General features: G+C 44.8%; 2 protein-coding genes across 2 annotated transcripts in view; one reads left to right on the top strand and one right to left on the bottom strand.

Moving 5' to 3' along the window:
* The window catches only part of LOC144484869 (uncharacterized), an 80,910-nt gene that overhangs the window by 6,870 nt on the left and 48,300 nt on the right, over positions 1 to 25,740 (top strand). Inside the window, 1 exon segment of the mRNA XM_078203230.1 lies at positions 6,961 to 7,728. Coding sequence (XP_078059356.1) covers positions 6,961 to 7,728 — 768 coding nt within the window.
* On the bottom strand, positions 1,448 to 2,227 carry LOC144484862 (uncharacterized). Its single transcript, XM_078203225.1, has one exon. The coding sequence runs from the start codon at positions 2,225 to 2,227 to the stop codon at positions 1,448 to 1,450; it is 780 nt and encodes a 259-aa protein (XP_078059351.1).

Below are 25,740 nucleotides of genomic sequence, written 5' to 3'. Positions count from 1 at the left end.
AAATATTCTGTTTATATTCAGTGAAGTTTGATTTTGTTTAAAAACCTGGAATCTTGTGATGGGTGTTTGGATTTCTCACTGAACGTTAATGTTCTCGACCCGAATTATAACAACACACAATATTTCAAAACTATTTGAAAAATAAAACCATGATGGTCTTTATTTTGTACAAAGTATTACACTATAAGACACCCCTCATCGAGGATCTACAATAATTTCTTAGCTCGAGCACCAGTGAAACAATCAGATAATAAATGAATAAAAATTGGACTAATTGTCGTCCCTTCTGAATCAGGAGGGTTATCCCCAGCACAGAGGGTCATTTGGAATTTTTCCCACAGACCAATTGACAGGGATTATACTCTCCAACCATCTGAAGTGAATTCTTTACATGAATCGTCCAGGCCGGTGCAGTTATCAACTTGCAGTTTGGCTGATCAGCTGAGATTTTCTGCAGCAATTCATCGATCACCGTGTGATTCCTTTCACAGAGTTCATCACTGAAAGGAATTTCAGCTGCCGTGTTCCTGACCAGAATGTTCATGTTTTCACACACGTCTCAAAACTCATCATTCAGAAACTGAGCTGGTGCCACAGCTCCAGCCCCAAGTGCCAAGGGAAGGTTCACTGTTGGGATGTGATGGCATCCTCCAATAATTTTTATACATTGTACACTTTGCACTGGTCTCTTGTATGAGTCTCAGATACTCTTCATCAACTGCTCCTGCATCTTGAAGCAGGATTTTTAATCTTTGGCAAGTAGTGTGAACAAATTGTCTGTGTAGTTTTAAGATAATTTGCATCTTTCCCTTCTGATTTTTATCAAAGCTTTCATTATTCCTTCTCAAACATTCAGATTGGAAACATCAGGTATTTTTAAGCATTCTCTGTTACCACGTTATAATCCTGACCACCTTCTGGTGAAGGAGGAAACTGGTTCCAATCTTTACTTGGTATAGATTTATTCACAGAGTGAAACATTACAGGTATATAACTCCTAATACCATTCCATGCTCTGTCAGTAAGTGTCTATATGTGCTCATGTAAACATCTAATCAATGTCCACTGCTTGTATATATTTAACCCCAAATTATACAATTAACACCCACAGTCAGAGTATTTAAAAGGTCTCTAATCGGTGTGACTGCCATAATGTCTCAGCAGGTTGGATGACTCAGTGAATCCTTTCCTACACTCAGAGCAGGTGAACAGCCTCTCTCCTCCGTGTGAACTTGCTTGTGTTTCCGCAGGCTGGAAGGATCAGCAAATCCCTTCCCACATTCAGAGCAGGTGAAAGGCTTCTCCCCAGTGTGAACTCGACGGTGTGCGCGCAGACTGGACGACTCAGAATCCTTTCCCACACACACAGCAGATGAATGGCCTCTCCCCGGTGTGAACTCGCCGGTGTTTCCAGAGGCTGGAGGAATGAGTGAATCCTTTCCCACACTCAGTGCAGGTGAACAGGCTCTCCAGAGTGAATTCGCTGGTGTGCCAGCAGACTAGTGGACCTAGTAAATCCCTTCCCACACACGGAGCAGGTGAATGGCCTCTCTCCAGTGTGAACTGCCTGGTGGTTCTGCAGGGTAGATGATGCACTGAATCCCTTCCCACACACGGTGCAGGTGAACGGCCTCTCCCCGGTGTGGACTCGTTGATGCATCAGCAGGTGGGATGACCGAGTGAATCCTTTCCCACAGACTGAGCAGGTGAATGGTCTCTCCCCAGTGTGAACTCGCTCGTGCTTCCGCAGGGTGGATGAATCACTGAATCTCTTCCCACACACAGAGCAGGAGAAAGGCCTCTCCCCGGTGTGAACTTGCTTGTGCTTCCGCAGGCTGGATGAATCACTGAATCTCTTCCCACACACAGAGCAGGAGAATGGCCTCTCCCCAGTGTGAACGCGCTTGTGTGTCAGAAAGTTGGATGAATGAGTGAATCCCTTCCCACACTCGGAGCAGGTGAATGGCCTCTCTCCAGTGTGAATCCGCCAATGAATCTGTAGCACTGATAAGGATTTGAATCCCTTCCCACAGTCAGAACAGGTGAATGGCCTCTCCTCAGTGTGAACCCGTTTGTGTTTCAATAAGTTGGATGAATTACTGAATCCCCTCCCACATTTGAAACAGATGAATGGTTTCTCCCCTGTGTGACTCCGTCGATGAATCTCCAGCTCTGATGGGTATCTGAATTTCTTCCCACAGTCCCCACATTTCCACAGTTTCTCCATGACGCAGGTGTCCTTGTGTCTCTCCAGGTTCGATGATCAGTTGAAGCCTCGTTCACACACACACAACACGTGTACTGTTTCTCCTCACTGTGAATGGTGTGATATTCTTTCAGGCTGTGTAACTGGTTAAAGCTCTTTCCAGAGTCAGTTCACTGAAGCACTCACTCGGCTGTGTGTGTGTGTGTCTCGGTGCTTTTCCAGTTACGCCATTGCTTAATGTCTTTTGGGATTTATGTCTGCAAATCGCCTCCTGATATTCTGTAAAAGAAGTTCATGAAAGTTGTCATTTGGTGCAGAATAGAAATTCAAAACCAAAAATTCTAGTTTCTATGGAATCTTCTTTCCTCTATAATTCCTCAAAAATCCATCCAGACACATTGGCTGAAATTTTACTGGCACGTCTGCCTCGGAATTGGGGCAGGTGAGGTTTGCAGAATGGCATTCTCCGACGGGATCCTACGAGCCTCGGGTTGGCGTGCTGGTAAAATTCCAGCAATTTTCGCCATTTTCATTCTGTTGTCCCAAATATCAGCCAAACAATGTGGATGTGGAAGATGTGGAAGTGTTGGAAAGGGTGCAAAGGGGATTTACCAGGATGTTGCCTGGTATGGTGGGAAAATCGTATGAGGAAAGGCTGAGGGGCTTGAGGTTGTTTTCGTTAGAGAGAAGAAGGTTAAGAGGTGACTTAATAGAGGCACACAAGATGATCAGAGGATTAGATAGGGTGGATAGTGAGAGCCTTTTTCCACGGATGGTGTTGGCTAGCATGAGGGGACATAGCTTTAAATTGAGGGGTGAGAGATATAGGACAGACGTTAGAGGTAGGTTCTTTACTCAGAGAGTAGTAAGGGCATGGAATGCCCTGCCTGCAGCAGTGGTGGACTCGTCAACATTGAGAGCGTTCAAGTGGTTATTGGATAAACATATGGATGATATTGGAATAGTGTAGATTAGAGGGGCTTTAGATTGGTACCACTGGTCGGCGCAACATCGAGGGCCGAAGGGCCTGTACTGCGCTGTAATGTTCTATGTTCTAATTATAAGAACTTAAGAACTAGGAGCAGGAGTAGGCCACTGAACCTCTCGAGCTGCTCTGCCATTCAATAAGATCATGGCTGATCTTTTCATGGACTTAGCTCCACTTACCCACCCGCTCACCATAACCCTTAATTCATTTACTGTTTTAAAAAAATGATAGTGAAGGGAATGATTCATTCTAATCGACAGCTTCAAATATACGTGAAAATCTTAACACGCAGTCCGCTGAAATATATATTATATCTCATGTGAATATATATAACTGGGTTAAAGTCCAACAGCTTTGTTTGGTATCATGAACTTTCGGAGCACTGCTTCTTCATCAGGTGAGACACATGATGAAGGAGCAGCGCTCCGAAAACTGGTGATTCCAAATGAACCTGTTGGATTTTAATCTGGTGTGGTGAGACTTCTTACTGTGCCCACCCCAGTCCAACACCAGCATCTCCACATCATGTATATAACTGGATGAAAAATGTGTGCTCTACCATACTCTATTTTTTAATTAGCAATACAGCTTCAGGGGACATTATTTAGAAAGCGATAATCTGCTTCTCTGCCTAAGACGATCGTGGAAGCAGTGGTAACTTATTTCAAAACGAAACAGGTGGATATTTGAAGCAAATAAACTTCCACAAGTACAGTTATTTAGGGAGGAATGGAGCTGACTAGATTGCTCGATGAAGCATTGGGAAGGACTGGAATTGCTGAATCTTTTCGCAAGGGCCCTAAAGATATCAGTACTATATTAAAATGTAGAAATAACAGTAAACATTTTTACAGAACCATAAATAATATGTCTAATATGTACCACAACAACACCAGGTATATCTGTGTGCTATATTAATTTACTGTCCCCTTAAATGTCAGCCATCCACTGGGGAAACCACCCCTATACTTGTGAACATTAGGAAAGAGACCATCCTTTTAGCCAGACAAATAAATGTGTCAAGCTGGAGGAGCAAAGGATGTCAATGTCTTTAAGAGAGAGAGAGACCTGGGCCAACCTTTCCAGAGTCTGCAGCCTCCCTGGATTCACTTCCTTTCCCTTCAGTTGCTGCAAGTCCCCAATTTCCCCCAGAATGAGAAAAGAAATGGAAAGTGTTTTACTCACGGATGTTGGACAGGGGAGAAATTTGTAATGTGTGAAGCTCAATCTTCAGAAAGAGGGAAGCAGCCGCTTGACCAGCTCCACGTTCAGACAATCAGGATGACCCGTGCAGCCATTGGCACAAACCCGCCACTGATTGGCTGGATGATCAGAGTTCTTCCGGTCCTCCAGCTCTTGCCATTGGTCAATGAAGACAATAGGCAGCGAAACCCGAGCCCACGTGGGGCCGGAGACACTTTGACCTCCGAACGCGTGGAGCTGTTGTCCAATCCGCAATGTTGTCTTTTTCCTCCAATGGGAGACTGAGCGTTGGGAACGTCTACGCTAGAATCAGCCAATAGGAATCGGTCTGCTCTGCCATGACGTCGTGGGGTTCCAGTGCGCAGGCCCAGGCGCGCGGACACGCCCCCTCCCATTGTTTCCATTCCCCCTGTGCTTCCTCGAGCCAAGGTTTCCAGGCAACCGGCTCCGGCCAGAGCGAGAAGCTGCTCGGTGATCTCCCCCCTCCCCCCTCTCTCTGCGGCGGCTGCTGCTTCAAAAAGAGATCGAGAGCGACCGCTGGCGGCAGCCGCACTGCGCCTGCTCCGGACAGCTCGGCTCAGCAGCGCTCTCTGCGCCTGCTCCGGACAGCTCGGCTCAGCAGCGCTCTCTGCGCCTGCGTGCTGGGCTGCCAGCTGAGGGAGTGGGGGAGGGGACTTTGCAAAATCTTCCCATCATTTTCTTCCAAGTCCCGCAGTTTGATTTGAAACAGAACAGCTTCTGTTTGTAGCTTCACCACAGACTCAAACTTCACCACAGACTCCAACTTCACCACAGACTCAAACTTCACACACAGACTCAAACTTCACCACAGACTCAAACTTCACACACACACTCAAACTTCACACACAGACTCAAACCTCCTCCTCTGGGCAACATCTGTGAGGAAAACACTTTCTTTCTCCCTCTGGGAAATACAGAGAGTTGTGGGACTCTGGAACTGGAATTAGAGCCAAATATGGTGAGGGGGAAAATGTTTGTGATTTTGTGGAACCTGTTTTATTGTCTGAGATATTTAAAGACAAATTTATCCTGTCTATTCAAATACTGTTTGTCTGTTAATGCATGATTCATTGATGTTGATTTTAATTTGATTATTGCAAGATTTATTAGAAGGTGAAATCTTTCTCTTTGCTTTATTGCACTGGGTTTGTCTGGGAATGTTAATTTTAAGGTTATTGTACTCATAAGGATCATAACAACATTGATACATCTGGAGTTATTATAAGAACATAAGAACTAGGAGCAGGAGTGGGCCATCTGGCCCCTCGAGCCTGCTCCGCCATTCAATAAGATCGTGGCTGATTTTTTTGTGGGCTCAGCTCCACATACCCGCCCGCTCCCCATAACCCTTAATTCCTTTACCGTTCAAAAATGTATCTATCCTTGCCTTAAAAACATTCAATGAGGTAGCCTCAACTGCTTCACTGGGCAGGGAATTACACAGATTCACAACCCTTTGTGTGAAGAAGTTCCTCCTCAACTCAGTTGAGTGATAGAAGATCAGCCCTCATTCTTCGAAACTTTGAGAGAATAGAGGCCCAGTCTCCTCCTAGGAAACTCCCATCCTTCCAGGGATTTGTCAAATGAACCCTTGCTCCACTCCCTCTATTGCAAGTGTACTCGTTGGAATTTAGAAGGCTGAGGGGGGATCTTATAGAGACCTATAAGATAATGAAGGGGCTGGATAGGGTAGAGGTGGAGAGATTCTTTCCACTTAGAAAGGAAGCTAGAACTAGAGGGCACAGCCTCAAAATAAAGGGGGGGTCAGTTCAGGACAGAGTTGAGGAGGAACTTCTTCTCTCAAAGGGTGGTGAATCTCTGGAATTCTCTGCCCGCTGAAGTGGTGGAGGCTACCTCGTTGACTATGTTTAAATCACGGATAGATGGATTCCTGATCGGTAAGGGAATTAGGGGTTATGGGGATCAGGCGGGTAAGTGGAACTGATCCACTTCAGATCAGCCATGATCTTATTGAATGGTGGGGCAGGCTCGAGGGGCTAGATGGCCTACTCCTGCTCCCATTTCTTATGTTCTTATGTATCCATCCTTTAGTAAGGAGACAAAAGCTCCACACAATACTCCAGGTAATGCAGCAAGAGTGTGGGACAGTTATTTACAGCTTTCGGGGAACAAGATAGAAAATAATGCTTCATAGAAATTAACGACTGCCAATTGTAGATTCTATCCTTAACTGACGGTGATGAAATTTGTAAACCTCTTTTACAGGATCTTCAAAGGGGGAGGATTTGCAGACACAAAATTCAAATCAAGCATCAAGTGAAGAATTGACAGAGTCACTCAATTATCAGGCTCTGAATATCATTAGCCTTTGAATCTGGAAGGAGAAATGTCTTTCTGTTCTCTTTGCTTCAGAAAGTTTTAAACATCAGTGTGACTGGAAAAGCAGCAAGACACAAACATCTGGGTGAGACTGTTCCAGTGACAGTTACATAGTTTGAAAGACCATCACCATTTACACCAGGAAGAGATTGTACAGACGCTTTGTGTGGCCACCTCAGCTGAACAACAAACCTGGAGACAGGGACACCCGCACCATGGAGAAACCGTGGAAATGTGGGGATTGTGGGAAGGGATTCAAATCCCCGTCTCAGCTGGAAATTCATCGACGCACTCACACTGGGGAGAGACCGTTCACCTGCTGTGATTGTGGTAAGGGATTCACTCATTCATCCCACCTGCTGAGACACCAGCGGGTTCACACCAAGGAGAGGCCGTTCACCTGCTCCGAGTGTGGGAAGACCTTCACTACTTCATCTGATCTGCTGACACACCAGCGAATTCACACTGGGGAAAGGCCATTCACTTGCTCTGAGTGTGAGATGGGATTCAGTCGGTTATCTCACTTGCAGGCACATCAGCGAGTTCACACCGGGGAGAAGCCGTTCACCTGCTCTGATTGCGGCAAGGGATTCTCTCACTCCTCCAACCTGCGGATACACCAACGCACTCACACTGGGGAGAGGCCGTTCACCTGTACTGAGTGTGGGAAGGCATTCATTGACTCATCAAGCCTGCGGATACACCAACGAGTTCACACCAAAGAGAGGCCGTTTACCTGCTCCGAGTGTGGAAAGGGATTCAGTCGGTCATCCTACCTGAAGGCACACCAGCGGATTCACACTGGGGAGTGGCCACCCACCTGCTCTGAGTGTGGGAAAGCATTCATTGATTCATCCAGCCGGCAGTTACACCAGCGTCTTCACACTGCGGAGAGGACATTCACCTGCTCTGAGTGTGGGAAGAGATTCAGTCGGTCAACCTACCTGCGCAACCACCAGCGAGTTCACAAGTGATGACAGGGATTGGATTCTGCTGTTATTGCTGCTGTTAATCACACCCAGGACTGAACCATGTTCATTCTGATAGTTGGTGAATTGGGAGGGTTCGAAGATCCTGGATCAGAAGGTCCAGCTCTGCTGGATTGGTCTTTCTCACAACTTTGCTTCCAGTGGACTGGGAGAGCAGATTTCCACAAATGAACCACACAAGCTGATGAAGGAAATTTATTTTATTCTGGATAGTAAATCCTATTTCCCCTATCACTTCAAGTAGATCTAAAATAAATACATTAGTCTCTGTTCCATTGAGTCTACAGCACAGGGCCAGGCCAGTCGGCTCAATTGGTCTGTGTCAGTATTTATGCTCCACATGAGCCTCCACCCACCCCTCTTCATCTCCCCCCATCAGCATATCCTTCTATTCCTTTCTCCCTCATGTATCGAGCTTCCCCTTCAATGTATTCATGCTGTTCACCTCAACCACTCGCTGTGGTGGTGAGTTCTACATTCTCTCCACTCGCTGGTAAAGGTGTTTTTTATTAAATCCGTACTGGATTATTGAACCCCTTCATAATCTTGAAGACTTCCATCAGTCTTCAGTTTTCCAGAGAAAAGTAACACCGGTGTTTTCAGAGGGTTAAATGCTCTCAGTTCTGGAATTATTCTCATGGGGTAAACCGGTCAGTCCCATTGCCCCGTTCTATCCCTTTATCCTTTCAATTCTATTTCCTGCAAGTGTCCGTCCATTTTCCTTGTGAAATCGTTCATCGTCTCTGCTTCCACCACCCTCACAGGCAGTGAGTTCCAGCTCATTCCCCCTCATTGCATAAAACATCCCTTTCTCACATCCCCCTGCATCTCTCGCTAAGAATATATAAATCTCTGCATCCTTATCCTTGCACCATCAGCTAATGGGAACAGCTTTATCATAGAATCACAGAAACCCTACAGTGCAGAAAGAGGCCATTTGGTCCATCGAGTCTGCAACGACCACAATCCCACCCAGGCCCTACCCCCATATCCCTACACATTTACCCGCTAATCCCTCTAACCTACGCATCTCAGGACACTAAGGGGCAATTTTAGCATGACCAATTAACCTAACCCGCACTTCTTTGGACTGTGGGAGGAAACCGGAGCACCCGGAGGAAACCCACGCAGACACGAGGAGAATGTGCAAACTCCACACAGACAGTGACCCAAGCTGGTTATCGAACACAGGTCCCTGGAGCTGTGAAGCAGCAGTGCTAACCACTGTGCCATCGTGCCGCCCCACCTTCTCACATTACCTTACTCACATCACTTTACCTTCTCACATTATTTAATCCTATTTTAATTTTGTACACCTCGAGCAAATCTCCCCTCCATCTCCTTTTCTCCAAGGAGAACAACCCCAGCTTCTCCAGCCTAGCCTTGTGGATAAAATTCCTCATTCCTGGAACCATTTCGGTAAATCTCCTCTGCACCCTCTCCAGGACCCTCACGTCCTTCCAAAGGTGTGGTGACCAGAACTGAGCTCAGTGTTCTGTTGTGGCCTCACCCAGAGCTTTAGAAACTATCAGCATAACCTCCCTGCTTTTGTTCTCAATTCCTCTGTTTCTGAAGCCCGAGAACACATCGTCTCCAAATGGGAATGGTCAACATTTTTGCTTGAACATAAAATGCATTTTAACAACAGTTTGGCTGAAGAAGATTTTGTCCAATGAAGGAAAGAGTTGTTGACACAAAAAGAAGCCATTTTGAACTTGCTCTCTCCAAAAGAGCATCCAGAATGTGAGATTCTGGGAAATGAAATTAAAAATGAAGCTGCAGCTACAACAGAGCAAGAAGAAGACATTTCAATGTGGAATTGAGTGGAATATTCTCTCTGGATTTAAACAATGGAGAAACTGCAAACATGGAAGAAAATAAAGTTCAAAACGTGCACTCTGAACAGACTGTTTTCAAAACTGAAGTTGAAAATTCACAGATGAACAGCAATGAGGACTCTCCTCTTGCAGGAGGAACTTTGCACAATAATTATTATAAGAAGAAAAACTTCAGAAAACACTGCAAGCAGTAATTTCCATCTTCAGTGGACTGAGATTCCTGGACATGGAACCCAGCAGTGTGCTGTTACCAAGCTGGACTTGTGACTGTGAAGTGGACAATGGGGGGATTATTATGTCTATTGCAGGTTATAAGGTAATTAAACATTAGACTTTGGAACGGGAGTTGGCCATTTGGCTCTTTGAGCCTGCTTCATCATTTGATAAGATCACAACTATTTAGATATACAGCATGTTGTACATTGTTAAAAGCAAAATACTGTGGATGCTGGAATCTGAAACAAAAACACAAAATGCTGGCAAATCTCAGCAGGTCTGACAGCATCTATCGGGAGAGAGAAGAGCCAATCTTTCGAGTCTACATTGTAATGTTTCAAATGGGATAATACGAGGATGATACATTTTCATTTCTTCATGGGGAAGGTGTTGCAAAGATCTAATTTCATAATTCCTATGTTTTAGAAGTATGAGTTAGTTCAACAATTGCTTTTTTTAAAACTTAAGGTAAATGGAAAACCTGCACTGAGAATCTGACAGAAACACCCTAAGGGGATTCACATTCACAAGACGTGGCCAATGTTGGTTTAAGATGTCAAAACTCGAAGGGTGAGAAGTGTAAAAGGGCAGCTGGGCTCTTTTAGCTGGAGACCTGGAGACTTTGGTTCTGACAGTGAGTGCCCTGTCTTTGTTAGAGAGCGGAATTCTTCATGCAGACCTCAGGAAAAAAAGGTTTAGTTTTGAAGCTAAATATCTATCAGACATCCCAACAGATGTGTTAGCACGGGGATAAGTGAGCCCTGGTTGGAATTCTGGGTGTTTCTCACAGAAAGCAAGCAGTCTGCAGTTAGCTTGGAGGCCGTCAGCTATGGAACCAGGAGCTGTGAACCAGCTGTGGGACCAGAAGCCACTGGGTCATTGGGAATCAGGGGTGCTGCCAATGTTTAAATCCCTCAGCAAGAAAGCAGCGAAGCCCACGGTTGGACTGAGGAGTCTACAGTTTTGAGGTCTCAAAGGAAAATTGTAGAATTGTTTAGCCAAAAGCTAATGGAAAGGCCCTCCGTAAAATCTTGGAGCCTGGAGAATAGCTGGAAGAGTGAGGAAAATTAAAGTGAATTCTGCAGAGCTTTGACATTCCTTTGAGAGTCCCAGGAACATAATTGAACTTTCAAGATATCATTAAGTATAAAGAAAAACTTTTGGGGTGAGGTTAAAAAACAGGTTTATACCATCTTTATCGATGACAGTATTCAGTTTGGAGTGCTGTATTCTTAAATTTTATTTTGTTTTATATCCACAGTAAAGTTTGTTTTTGTTTAAAAATGTTAAATCTTTTCATGTAATTCTTTTAGTTAGTCACTGGGTGTTCACAATTTTCTTTAAATTTTAATTATCCCGACCGGGATCACAAAACATTCACACAAACAATGTTTCAGAGCAAAGCAAAGAAGAAAAAATGTGACTTTCCTCCTTTTGTACAAAGCATTACATATAAAGACACCCCTCTCCTCAGAACCACAATAAGTTGTTAATATTCTCTTCATGAAATAATCTGATCATTGAAAGACTTATGCTATGTTCATGGTGCTGGCTTTTAATATTTTGTTGTATAAATTTTGTTCTTGTTTAAAAATGTGGAATCTTGTGTTGCAATTCTTTGTTAATCACTGGGTATTTGAGTTTCTCTTTAAACATTAACAATCCTGATTAGGATCAGAACAATACACAGCAACATATTTCACAATGAATCAAAGAAACAAAATGTACAAAGTATTACATTATAGGACACTGCTGTTCTAGGATCCACAATAATTTCTTAGCTCGAGCACTTACTTTAATGAAACAATCTGATAATATGAATAAAATTTATACTAATTGTCGTCCCTTCTAAAGCAGGAGGGCGATCGCCCAGCACAGAGGGTAATTTGGGATTTCTCCCATAGACCAATTAACAGGGATTCTACCCTCCAACCACCTGAAGTGAATTCTTTCCCTGAATCGTCCAGGCCAGTGCAGTTATCAACTTGCAGTTTGGCTGATCAGCTGAGATTTTCTGCAGCATTTCATCGATCACCGTGTGATTCCTTTCACAGAGTCCATCACTGAAAGGACTTTCAGCTGCCGTGTTCATGACCAGAATGTTCATGTTTTCACACTTCTCCAAACTCATCATTAACAAATTCCCCTCCATTATCAGTCAGAAACTTAGCTGGTGCCCCAGGTCCAGTCCCTGTCCACTTCTCCATCACTTGGTCTAGAATCATCCTTTTGTCCTTGCCATGTATTATTGGAGAAAGACTAAATTGGATCACCCTGTCGATCATGTGTAGAATGAAAATATTTCTGTCTTTGTCTCATACCTTTCGATCCACGTAAATACCTCGTTAAGGTCATGTGCCAAGGGCAGCTTTACAATCGGATGTGACAGCATCCTTCAATACTTTTCACACATTCCACACTTTGCATTAGTCTGTTCTCTGAGCCTCAGATACTCTTCATCAACTCTCCTGCATCTTTTTGCGGGATTTTTAATCTTTAACAAGGATAAGAAAATTGTTTGCGTAGCTTTAAGACTGGTTACGGTCTTTATCTCTGGGACGGAAGGGTAGCACACTGGTTAGCACTTTTGCCTCAGTGCCAGGGACCCGGGTTCGATTCCCGGCTTGGGTCACTGTCTCTGTGGAGTTTGCATGTTCTCCCCATGTCTGAGTGGGTTTCCTCCGGGTGCTCCGGTTTCCTCCCACGTTCTGATAGACGTGCTGGTTAGGTGCATTGACCCGAACAGGCGCCGGACTGCGACGACCAGGGGAATTTCACGGTATCTGTTTCCCCGTCATTCCTGAGATTCATTCACCTATTAGTGCTTTTCCAATCCTGTCTTTTTTGTGATATCCAGATCTGCTAAATATACTTACACCCTCATTCAAAACTTGACAAAGTCTGACTATGCTTCACAGGCACCCATCAGATCATCTTTCTTGTAAATCTCATCAATGAAACCGAGTAAAAGATCCAAACCTTGATCAGTGGATTTCCAGCTCAGAAAATGTTTTGCTGCCAATTTTCCTTTCGTTAGACAGTGGCAATGCCAAGGCCAGACCTTGTTTTCTCATTGTTAGGGATGTAACCCATGTCCACATCTCCACTTCATTCTTCCACTGGTCGTATGGTTCAGGCTCCGAGAACATCGGCGGGTAATCAGACCCTGACAATTCCCACTGGCTTTCATCTCACACAAAAGCTGCTGGGACTGTAAACTTCTGTCTGAAATATACTTTCCTCCAGTTTCCAAACTTCACCATTGGACAAACATTCTCTGTTACCATGTTATAATCCTAACAGCCTTATGGTGAAGGAAGAAACTGGAACCAATCTTTACTTGGAATAGATTTAACTCCCAACTCTTTATACATACTTTCTTCAAACATACTCATATAATTATTTGATCAAAGCCCTCCATCTGTACATTCTTAAACTCAATTGATTCAATTAACACCCATAGTCAGGGCAGGAATCCGGGTTCAATTCCAGCCTCGGGTGACTGTGTGGAGTTTGCATGTTCTCCTCGTGTCTGTGTGGGTTTCCTCCGGGTGCTCCGGTTTCCTCCCACCTTCTAAAGATGTGCCGGTTAGGTTGCTTGTCCATGCTAAATTGCCCCTTAGTGTCAGGGGGATTAGCAGGGTAAATGTGTAGGTTTACTGGAGTGGGGCCTGGTTGGGATTGTGGTCGGTGCAGACTCAATGGGCCGAGTGACCTCCTTCTGCACTGTAGGAATTCTGTGATTAAAAAGAAAAGGTCTCTAATCGGTGTGAACTTGTTGGTGTGTCAGCAAGTTGGATGACTGATGACGTTCCCTAAACTCAGGGCAGGGGAATGGCCTCTCCTCAATGTGGACTTGCTGGTGTCTCAGCAGGTTGGATGAATCAGTGAATCTCTTCTCATGCACAAAACATATCAAAGGTCTTTCCCCAGTGCGACCACATTGGTGTTTTAGCAGACTGGATGACTCAATGAATCCTTCTCTTGGAGCAGGTGAATGGGTTCTTCCTGCTGTGAACTCGCTGGTGTGTCAGCAGGTTGGATGACTGAGTGAATCCCTTCCCACATACGGAGCAAGTGAATGGCCTCTCCCCAGTGTGAACTCGCTGGTGTGTCAGCAGATGAGGTGACCGTGTGAATCCCTTCCCACACTCAGCGCAGGTGAACAGCCTCTTCCTGGTGTGGCTGCGTTGATGTGTCAGCAGACAGGATGACTCAGTGAACGCTTTCCCACACTCAGAGCAGATGAATGGTCTCTCTCCAGTGTGGATTCGCTGGTGTGTCAGCAAGTTGGATAACTGAGTGAATCCTTTCCCACACTCAGCACAGGTGAATGGTCTCTCCCTGGTGTGAACTCGCTGGTGTGTCCGCAGGGTAGATGAATCCTTGAATCCCTTCCCACACTCAGTGCAGGTGAATGGCCTCTCCCCACTATGAACTCGCTTGTGTGTCTGCAGGTGCGATGACTGAGTGAATCTCTTCCCACACTCAAAGCAGATAAAAGGTCTTTTCCCAGTGTGGATGTGTCGGTGAATTTCCAGTTGAGATGGAGCTTTGAATCCTTTCCCACAGTCCCCAGATTTCCACGGTTTCTCCATGGTGCGGGTGTCCTTGTGTCTCTCCAGGTTTGATGATCAATTGAAGCCTTGTCCACACACACAAAGCGAGTATGGTTTCTCCTCCCTGTGAATGGTGTGATATTTATTTCAGGGTGTGTAATTGGTTAATGGTCTTTCCACAGTCAGTTCGCTGGTACACTCTCACTCAGATCTGTGTGTCTTGATGCTTTTCCAGTCACATATTTAAACCTTTTGACGCAGACAGAACACCATTTCTTTATACACGCTTTTTTCATACACACTCATATAATGATCCAATCAACGCCCTCCATCTGTACATACTTCAACTCAATTCGAGACTGAAAGAGCGATGATATTCAGGTCCTTTTGAATCGAGTGAATGTGTCAGGTCTCGGTGTGACGTTTGGTTTCAGATTTCTATCGCAAATCTTCTCCTTCTCAAAACCTGTAAAAGGAATTTAGAAAAGTCAGCACTGTCAGTACAGCAGAGAAATTCAGAACACACGATTCTAGTTTCAGTTGAACATTCATTCCTATTTTGTTCACCAAAAGTTGTAAACCTCAATCTCACATATTCCCTCTGCTCTCACTCTGCTGTATCTAATATACACCCTCACAATTCTCCTGAAGGTGCTGATTGATGCTGAGTGGCCGACCCCTACTCACTGCTTCCTGACCTGGAGACCTGAAAACCTTGATGCAGACTGCCAGACTCAATACAAACACAACCCATAGGTACAGATTCTGGAGGAAAACATGTGTTGAATAAACACTGCTGTATTACTTGCTCAGAGCTTCATGACCATGTCAGTAAGAACTTCATTAAGGTGCTGAGTGTTCACAAACACAAACTCGCTGCTTATGAGAATGCTGGAATTAGAGATGATCCAAGATTTCAAGCTCAACTGGATGGACAACTGAAGGAAATAATCTTGCAGAGATACAAGGGTACAGCGGGAGAATGGGACTGGCTGGATTGCTCGACAGAGAGTCAGCACGGACTCGAATGAACATCTTCTGTGCTGTAATTAATCAATGTCTGGAAAGGTATGTCACCACAGTGCTATATTACAAATTTGAAATAACAATAAATGAAATTTATCACAGAACCATAAATAATATATCTAATATGTACCTAACAACAAAACTAGACATAACACTGAGCTATATAAAATTACTGTCCCACAAAGAATCATAAATTTACACCAGATTACACCAAACATATCCAAACATGCCAAACCTTACTATATTCCACTTAAATGTCAACTATCTCCTGAAGAAACCAGCCCTTTAATTGTGAACATTAGGAACGAGACCATCCTTTTAGCCAGACAAATCAATGTATCAAGCTGAGGGAGCAAAGGATGTCAATGTCTTTCAGAGAGAGCGAGAGACCTGGGCCAACCTTTCCAGAGTCTGCAGCCTCCCTGGATTCACTTCCTTACCCTTCAGTTGCTGCAAGTCCCCAATTTCCCCCAGAATGAGAAAAGAAATGGAAAGGGGGAGAAAAGAAAGTGTTTGACTCACAGATCTTGGCCTCTTTGGAGGGAGTTTGATTCCGTCTGAAGCTCAACCTGCATTGTCACAAAGACCGCGCTCTGATTGGCTGGAGGACCAGAGTCCTTCCGGTCTTCCAAGAATTTCCATTGGTCAACACCTCAAGCAGGGGTCAGAAACATTTCCGCACATGCGCAGATTCCCCTTTCCCTTGGACATGCGCAGATTCGAGCCCGGGCTACTGAGCGATTTCCCCAGCGCGAGGCATTGTGGGGCATCCGGCCGCCATTACTCCTCTGGAGCCCAGTCTCCAAACACCTGGGACTGGGATGAAAGGTGGAGGCGGGAGTGACTGCACCCAGAAACAAAGCACATGTGGGTAGTCACTAGATTATATATTGATGCCCCATTAGCAAAGCAGTTCACCTTCAGGCATAAAGATTGAAATTTTGGGGTGAGACACTAGGGAGGGCAAGAGGTAGTCTGAAATTGAAACCGAGAGTTAGCACATAAAGTGGAGAAGAATTGATTTGATTTATTATTGTCACATGTATTGGGATACAATGAAAAGTATTGCTTCTTGCACACTATAAAGACAAAACATATCGTTCGTAGAGTACATGGGGAGAAGGAAAGGAGAAGGTGCAGAATGTAGTGCTACAGTCATAGCTAGGGTGTTGAGAAAGATTAATTTAATATATGTTAGGTCCATTCAAAAGTCTAATTGCAGCAGGGAATTGAAAAAGAAAGCAGGAGGAGAAAAGGATGAATTAGTGGAACAATCAATGGGGAGGAAGGTGGGTGTGAGAGGACAGAGATTTATAGTTTGAATGGGACAAACATGCCTAATGATAACCAGAATTTTCAGTTCTGATTTTGTATCCTGTACTTGATTACTTGATAACTTCAATCCTGCCATATACATTCATAATCTCTATCAGGTCAGCACTCAGCCTTGGCTTTTCCAGAGAATAGGGTGGCATGGTGGGACAGTGGCTAGCATTGCTGCCTCACAGCACCAGGAACCCCAGGCCTTGGGTGACTGTGGGATATGCACATTTGCCCCTTGTCTGTGTGGGTTTCCTCCAGGTCTCTAATTTCCTCCCACAGTCCAAAGATGTGTAGGTTAGTTGAATTGGTCATGGTGAATTGCCCCTTAGTGTCCAAAAATGTGTAGATTAGGGGTATTAGCAGGGTGAATACATGAAGCTATGGGGATAGGGCATGAGGTAGATGCATTGTCGGAGAGTCGCCGCAGACTCAATGGGCCTCCTTCTGCACTGTAGGGATTCTATGATTCTACGAAAACATTCCCAACCTGTTTAGTCTCTCCATTAACTTAAAAGCACTCTCAGTTCTGGTATCATTCTTGTGAATCTTTCTTGCATCATCTCGAGATTCTCTGTCAATCTTAAACGGGCAGACAATTAAAATTTAGATTCAGTTTAACTTGGTTGCTTGAGCCTAATTACTCAGTTCCAGACTGACTCTGAAACACTTCAGTTCAAAAGAGAGTTTACCATCAGGCAAGACAGGACTCTGAAATGGCAAATAATAACAATGTTTATTTAAAAGAAAAAGATTTACCTGTGAAATACATGAGGAAGTTTTGCCACCTCAATTGGGGGATCACCCCAGGTAAAAGTGTGAATGTTCCTGAGGTTCCTGAACTAACAGTAACTTCCCAAAATCCTGCCCCAGGGGCACTCAGTATCTCCACGAATAGAGCTCAACTTGTAAACACAAGATGGTTCTTGAAACAGACCTTTAACTCTTTAAGCAGCATTACCTCATCTCCAATACATTCATAGAATCATAGAGTGCAGAAGAGGCCCTTCAGCCCATCGAGTCTGCACCAACACACGAGAAACACCTGAACTCCCATCTAATCACATCTACCAGCACTTGGCCCATAGCCAGCAATTTATATTCAGATCACTGATACTTAGAGATGCTTTCACTGTGAAGTCATCAATTAATCCAGTCTTGTTGTATAATACCAGTGCGAGTGAAGCCTGCTTTCAAACGTACTCTTCCCAGAAACTATCCCCAAAACATTCTATGAACTCATCTACATGACCTTCGTCCAGCTGACTTTCCCAGTTTATAAATAGATTAAAATCCCTCTTGATTATTGCCGTAGCTTTACCACAAACTGCCATTACCTTTTCCTTTGTACTCTGTCCTACCGTGTCGTTACAATTAGAAAGCCTGTCCATCACTCACTCCCACAAGTGAATTTTGCCTTTACCATTTCCTCATCTCAAACCAAACCACTCCAAACATCCTAGTTTCCTGAACTTAGATCATCCCTCCCTAATGTGCTAATACTGCCAATAATCAACAGAGACACCCTTCCACCGTTTCCCAGACTCCTGTCCCTCCTGAATGTCACATACACATGTTTAGCTCACCACTGACTTCTCAGGGGCAATTACCGGTGGTCAATAAATGCTGGGTGAGCCAGTGACACCTACATCCCATGAATGAATAGGAACAAATTCAGGCCCCACTCTATGTCTCTCTAATGGCGATCAACTCATAATTCTTTCCTTATATTTGTGCTGCTGTCAGTTCATCAGTTGTGTTTCAAAAGCTACGTGTGTTTAGATGCAGAGCCTTTAGTTTTGTCCCTTTAATATTTTTGTAGCGTCTAACCACATCTACTGATGTAATCTATAATTTGCTCTTTCATTATCTTCCTGTCACAGTCTGTTTATCATTTCCCAAATTCTTACCTTTCTCTCATTCCTTACTCTTTCGTTTGCCACATCTTCCAAAACGTATCAGAAAAGAACCAACAATGGAACAGTCGGTAATCAGTCTCCTCTTACCCTCGAGAAATCAAGGACGCAAACATGTGTGATTGACACAAAGTTGATTTAATCTATACTCAGAATCTTAAACTCCAGTGTAGTTACAAGGATTATTAACTTCAACTTCAACCGAAACAACCTCTAACTGTCAGAATGAGCATGGTTCAGTCTTGTGATTAACAGCAGCAATAAAAGCAGAAACCAACTCCTGTAATCATTTGTGAACTCGCTGGTGTTTCTGCAGGGTGTTCGCACGGGTGAATCCTTTCCCACACACTGAGCAGATGAATAATGTCTCCCTGGTGTGACTGTGCTGGTGTTTCAGCCGGAGGGAATGCTGAGTGAATCGCTTCCCACACACACAGCAGATAAACGGTCTCTCTCCAGTGTGAACTCGCTGGTGAATCAGCAGATCCATTTTGCCTTTGAAGCTCTTCTCACAGTCTGAACATTTAAAAGGTCTCGTGTCAGAGTGAACACGTTGGTGTGAAGTGAGTTGGGCAGACTGGGTGAATCCCTTCCCACACTCGGAGCAGGTGAATGGTCTCACACCAGTGTGAATGCGCTTGTGTCTCAGCAAGGTGGATGACTGAGTGAATCCCTTCCCACACACAGCAGGTGAATGGCCTCTCCCCAGCGTGAACTCGCTGGTGATCCAACATTTTGCATAACTGAGCGAATGCCGTCCCGCACTCAGGACAGGTGAATGGTTTCTCTCCAGTGTGAACTCGCCGGTGTGAATGCCGGCTGGATAACTGAGTGAATCCCTTCCCACACTCAGCACAGGTGAACCACCTCTCCCCAGTGTGAACTCGATGGTGTGTCGAAAGATTGTATTTGGTTTTAAAACTCTTCTCACAGTCAGAACATTTAAAAGGTCTCATGTCAATGTGAATAAGTTGGTGTGCAGTGAGGTGGGTTAGTCGAGTGAATCCTTTCCCACATTCAGAACAAGTGAACGGCCTCTCTCCAGTGTGACTGCGTTGATGAGTTTCCAGTTCAGAAGGGTAACTGAATCCCTTTCCACAGTCCCCACATTTCAACAGTTTCTCCATGGTGCAGGTGTCCTTGTGTCTCTCCAGGTTGGATAATCAGTTGAAGCCTCATCCACACACAGAACACGTGTATGGTTTCTCCTCGCTGCGAATGATGTGATGTTTTTTCAGGCTGTGTAAGTGGTTAAAGCTCTTTCCACAGTCAGTTCACTGGAACACTCTCACTCGGGTGTGTGTGTGTCTCGGTGCTTTTCCAGTCACACTGATGTTCGAAATCTTTTCAAACAGACAGAACAAACATCTCTCCTTCCACATTCAAATTCAAGTCCTGATGAATTAAGTGACTGTAAAATCAGCAGATAATTTCCTGTCTGCAAATCCTTTCCTTCTAATCCCCAGTAAAATATCTACAGTCACCTGTGCTCTAACTAGTGTCTCAGATTTCACAGTAACTCCATTGCAATGTTAATGTAAGCCTTACTTGTGACGAATAGATCAACTTTAAACTTTACACATGAGATGACTGAGTACACCCTTTCCCATGTACAGGGCACACGAATGGTCTCTCACCATTAAGAACTCACTGGTTAATGAATGAATCTTTTCCCACACATAGGGCACGTGAATGGCTTCACTCCAGCATGAGTGCGCTGGTGTTCCTGCAGGATATTGTTGCTTTCAAAGCTATTCTCATAGTTATAAAATTTAAAGATCTCACATTGGTGTGACTACGCTGGTGTCTACAGATTGGATAAATGAGAAAATCCCATCCCACACATGGTGCAGGTGAACAGTCTTTCCCCAGTGTGAGTGCGTCGATGAATTTCCACACAATGGGTAATTGAATTATTTCCCACAGTCCCTGCACTGGAACACTGTGTGTGTGTGTGTGTGTGTGTGTGTGTGTGTGTGTGTGGGGTGGGGGGGGGGGAGGGATTGATGCTTTTCCACTTACGCTGATGTTTGATTTTTTTTCCCACAGACAGAACACACAAACATTTCTCCCTCCACATTCAGAAGCCGATGGTATTCAGATCCTGATGAATTGAGTCATTGTCAGATCTTGAAGTGATGCTTGATTTGAGTTTCCTGTCTGTTAGTCCTCTACTTGTAACTCTGAAAATCCAGTTCATACAGGTCAGTCCAGGACACAAATTCAGAACAGATAATTCTAGTTCGTGGGGAATACTTATTTCTCTCTTGTTTCCCAAAGCTGCAAATTCCAATTCCACGCATTTTCCCTCAACTCATCACAATGGCTTCACAGTTACCAATACTGAGACTCGCATTGAATTCTAGATTATTAACTGAATTTAAATTCCACCAGCTATCCTGGTATGTTTTTAACCATTATCCCCAGAACATTATTCTTGTCCTCTGGATTACTGGTGTACTGCACCCCAATGGAGAATAGGAATGACCCAGAGCTGAATGGTTCCACTCAAGGGTCCGTAATATCCAGGTTCTGATTGATCAAGTGACTCTCTCAGATCTTGATGTCTTGTTAGATTTCAGTTTTCTGTGTGTAAATCCTCCCCTTTGAACTCTCTGTAAAAGGCGGTTCCAAAATCCATCAGTGTGAGTGCAGGAGAGAAATTCCCCCCATTCTCTCCTCCTGCTCCAGGGTCAGTAAAGTGAGTGAAAGATGATTCTCATTAACAAACCCATTGCTGCATTTCCTTCCTGAAGCCACATTTGTCCACTGGGGCCTGGCCCCGGGAGAAAGCGCTGCAGCTGCCGTTGTGTTGGGTGTTGAGGCGGTGCCGCTAGTTCCTTATTGGGGGTGTTGAAGCCTCCACTGGGTGTGTGGAGCCTCCCCTCCCACCCACTGCCCCTAACGCTGCCTCCGCTTATCCGCCTCCTTCCCGCCTGAAGATCAGACAAACAAGCGCCTGTCCCTGGACATGAGCCGCACTGCACATGCCCAACGTCACAATGCCCGGGGACTAATTGACGGCAGCTCTGGACCAATAGGAAGAGGGGGCGGGCCTGGAGGACCGAGCGGGAGCGGCTGGTCCTCCAACCAATCAGAGTGAATGAGGGGCGGGGCCTAAAACATGCGCAGTGACCTGTAAAGATTCTCATTCCAACCATTATTCTGTAAATTGAGTTTGTGTCTCTGTGCCCTGGTTGTGAACAGAATTCCCACTTACCTGATGAAGGAGCAGCGCTCCGAAAGCTAGTGGCTTGTGCTACCAAATAAACTTGTTGGACTTTAACCTGTTGTTGTGAGACTTCTTACTGTGTTTATCCTCGTTTTCACAGAGTCAGATATCTAATTAATCAGGCAATTAGAATCCAAAGCAGGAATATACTTCTGAGGCTGGAAAAGGCTCTGTTCAGACCCCATTTGGAGTATTGTGAGCAGTTTTGGGCCCCATATCTAAGGAAGGATGCGCCGGCCTTGGAAAGGGTCCAGAGGAGGTTCACAAGAATGATCCCTGGAATGAAGAGCTTGTCGTATGAGGAACGGTTAAGGACTCTGGGTCTGTACTCGGAGTTAAGAAGGATGAGGGGGGATCTTATTGAAACTTACAGGATACTGTGAGGCCTGGATTGGGTGGACATGGAGAGGATATTTCCACTAGTAGGAAAAACTAGAACCAGAGGGCACAACCTCAGGCTAAAGGAACTATCCTTGTGAGGAATTTCTTCAGCCAGAGAGTGGTATATCTGTGGAACTCTTTACCACAGAAGGCTGTGGAGGCCAGGTTATTGAGTGTCTTTAAGACAGAGATAGATAGGTTCTTTATTAATAAGGGGATCAGGGATTATTTCTCTATACCCTAGCTATGACTGTAACACTACATTCTGCACTCTCTCCTTTTCTTCTCTATGAACGGTATGCTTTGTATAGGGTGGAAGAAACAATACTTTTCATTGTATACTAATACATGTGACAATAATAAATCAAATCAAATCATAGTATTGTCTGCTATGGCATTTCAGGTGCTCATCTCAATGCTTGTTCAATGTTGTGAGGGTTCCCGAGCAGCCTGTGACCCGTGTGAATGTGTTTGTGTATCAGCAGATATATTTTGCATTTAACTCACTTCTCACAAACAGGACTTTGAAAGGTTCCTTATCAGTGTGAACAAGTTGATGTGTGTTGAAGTGGGACAACTGAGTGAATCTCTCCCCACACATGGAGCAGGTGAGCGATTCTCCTCAGAGTCAATGCGCTGGTGGACACTGAGTTCACATGATCACCTGAACCCAGTCCCACAGTGAGAGCTTCTGGATGGGTGCCTGTCAGAGTGAACATGCTGATGGCAAATCAACTCCACAGATTTTAAAACACTTTGTATAATCCATACATTCAAAAGATATTCCATCAGCGTGAACCCACTGGTGTGTTAACAAGGTGAATGAATTAGTGAATCGCTTCCCACACATGAAGCAGGTGAATGACCTCTCCTCGAAGTGAACTCACTAGTTTTGCTTCAGGATGACAATCACCTGAACCTCTTCCTGGACTGAGAACAGATGAGTGGAGTGGAACCATGTGAATGCACAGGTGAAGGATCAGTAAATATGGGTTTTTAATGTTCCTGTCACAATCTCAGCATTTAAATAGAATACAAGAGCAGGGATGTACTTCTGAGGCTGTACAAGGCTCTGGTCAGCCCCCAATTGGAGTATTGTGAGCAGTTTTGGGCCCCATATCTAAGGAAGGATGTGGTGGCTTTAGAAAGGGTCCAGAGGAGTTAACAAGAATGATCCCTAGAATGAAGAGCTTGTCGTATGAGGAACAGTTGAGGACTCTGGGTCTGTACTTGTTGGAGTTTAGAAGGATGAGGGGGGAGTAGAGCAAATCATCATTTAACAACTTCAGGTGACTTGTTCTACCCCACCTCGACCACTTTGTTTTCATTCTATTTTATTTAAATTTTACTGTTTTCTACCTTTTATTTCTTTGTCTTTCTTCATTTTTCTTCCCCCTCACTCTTTCCCCCTACTTTATGCCCCTTCCCTTACCTTTTCTCCCCCTTTGCTTCTCCTTTTCTAAATCCTACCTCTGTCTCATCCATTTTCTTCCCCCACCCCCCCCCCCCCACCACCCCAAACGCCCCCCCCCCCCCCCCCCCCCCCCGCCACCATCCAACCCCCAAAATCTTCATTTTAACTTCTCTGCTGTTTGGCCATTCACATCCTTTATTCTCTCTGTGGACAGCTATTAGCTGGTTTCCCTGGTTTCTGTGGCTATGACTCATCTTTCACTCCCTCACCCTGCAGTACAAATATCTCCCACTTTCTATGCCTTTTAGCTTTGACAAAGGGACGTCTGGATTCGAAACATCAGCTCGTTCCTCTCCTTACAGATGCTGCCAGACCTGCTGAGATTTTCCAGCATTTTCTCTTGGTTTCAGATTCCAGCATCCGCAGTAATTTGCTTTTATCCAGTAGTTTCTTGCAATCTTGGGCAGAGCAGGAGCCATACCAAGCTGAAATACAACCAGAAAGCATGCTTTCTATGGTGCATCTGTAAAAGTTGGTGAGTGTTGTAGCTGACATGCCAAATTTCCTTTGTCTTCTGAGAAAGTAAAGGGGTTGGTGGGCTTTCTTAACTATAGTTGGCATGGGGGACCAGGACAGGTTGTTCCGATCTGGACACCTAAAATCTTGAAGCTCTCGACCCTTTCTACTTCATCCCCGTTGATGTAGACAGGGGGATATTCTCCTTTACGCTTCCTGAAATCGATGACAGTCTCCTTCATTTTGTTGACATTGAGGGAGAGATTATTGTTGCCCCACCAGTTCACCAGATTCTCTATCCCATTCTTGTACTCTGTCTCTTAATTGTTTGAGATCCGACCCACTATGGTGGTGTCATCGGCAAACTTGAAAATCGAATTGGAGAGGAATTTGGCCACACAGTCAGCGGTGTATAAGTCATAGCGAGGGTGCAGAGAAAGATCAACTTGCTGCGAGGTACATCCAGTCAAAAGTCTGATGGTAGCAGGATAGAAGCTGTCCTTGAGTTGGTTGATACATGACCTCAGACTTTTGTGTCTTTTTCCCGATGGAAAAAGGTGGAAGAAAGAATGTCCGGGGTGCGTGGGGTCCTTATTTATGCTGGCTGCTTTGCCAAGGCAGTGGGAAATGTAGACAGAGTCAATGGATTGGAGGCTGGTTTGCGTGATGGATTGGGCTACATTCATGACCTTTTGTAGTTTCTTGCAGTCTTCAGCTTCTCACATTCATCCCCATTTACCATCCCTCTCTCCCTCCATCCATCCCTCCCTACAACAAGAAACATTCACTCTGCATGGCAGTTTCATTCTCATTCCCCAGTCTGTATTCCAGCCTTTGTCACATCCACTCCATTCTCCGTTCTCAGGATAGGCATGTGCCTGTAAAAAAGGATAGGAAGGGTAGGATTCGAGAACCGTGGATAACCAGGGAAATTGAGGGATTGATCAAAAAGAAAAGAGTGGCGTACGTTAGGTTCAGGCAGCTAAAAATGGAGGGAGCTCTGGAGGAATACAAAGAAAGTAGGAAAGAACTCAAACGAGGAATTAGAAGGGCAAAAAGGGGTCACGAAATGTCCTTGGCAGACAGGATTAAGGAGAATCACAAGGCATTTTATTCATATGTTAGGAACAAAAGGGTTGTCAGGGAAAAAAATCGGACCTCTCAGGGACAAAAGTGGGGAATTATGCTGAGAGCCCAAAGAAGTAGGGGAGATCCTAAATGAATACTTTGCGTCGGTATTCACAAAGGAGAGGTATGTGTTGACTGGGAGTGTCTCGGAGGGGAGTGTTGACCCGTTAGCAAAAATCTCCATTACAAGGGAGGAAGTGTTAGGTTTTTTAGGGAATGTAAAGACTGACAAATCCCCAGGGCTTGATGGAATCTATCCAAGGCTGCTCATGGAGACGAGAGGTGAAATCGCTGGGCCTCTGACGCAAATCTTTGTCTCGTCACTGGATACAGGTGGGGTCCCAGAGGCTTGGAGGATAGCTAATGTGGTCCCGTTATTTAAGAAGGGTTGGAAGGATAACCCGGGAAATTATAGGCTGGTGAGCTTGACGTCCGTGGTGGGGAAGT

The sequence above is a fragment of the Mustelus asterias genome, unplaced genomic scaffold (assembly GCF_964213995.1).
Source record: "Mustelus asterias unplaced genomic scaffold, sMusAst1.hap1.1 HAP1_SCAFFOLD_130, whole genome shotgun sequence".
NCBI classification, from domain to species: Eukaryota; Metazoa; Chordata; class Chondrichthyes; order Carcharhiniformes; family Triakidae; genus Mustelus; species Mustelus asterias.
This window is presented reverse-complemented; position numbering and strand designations above follow the sequence as displayed.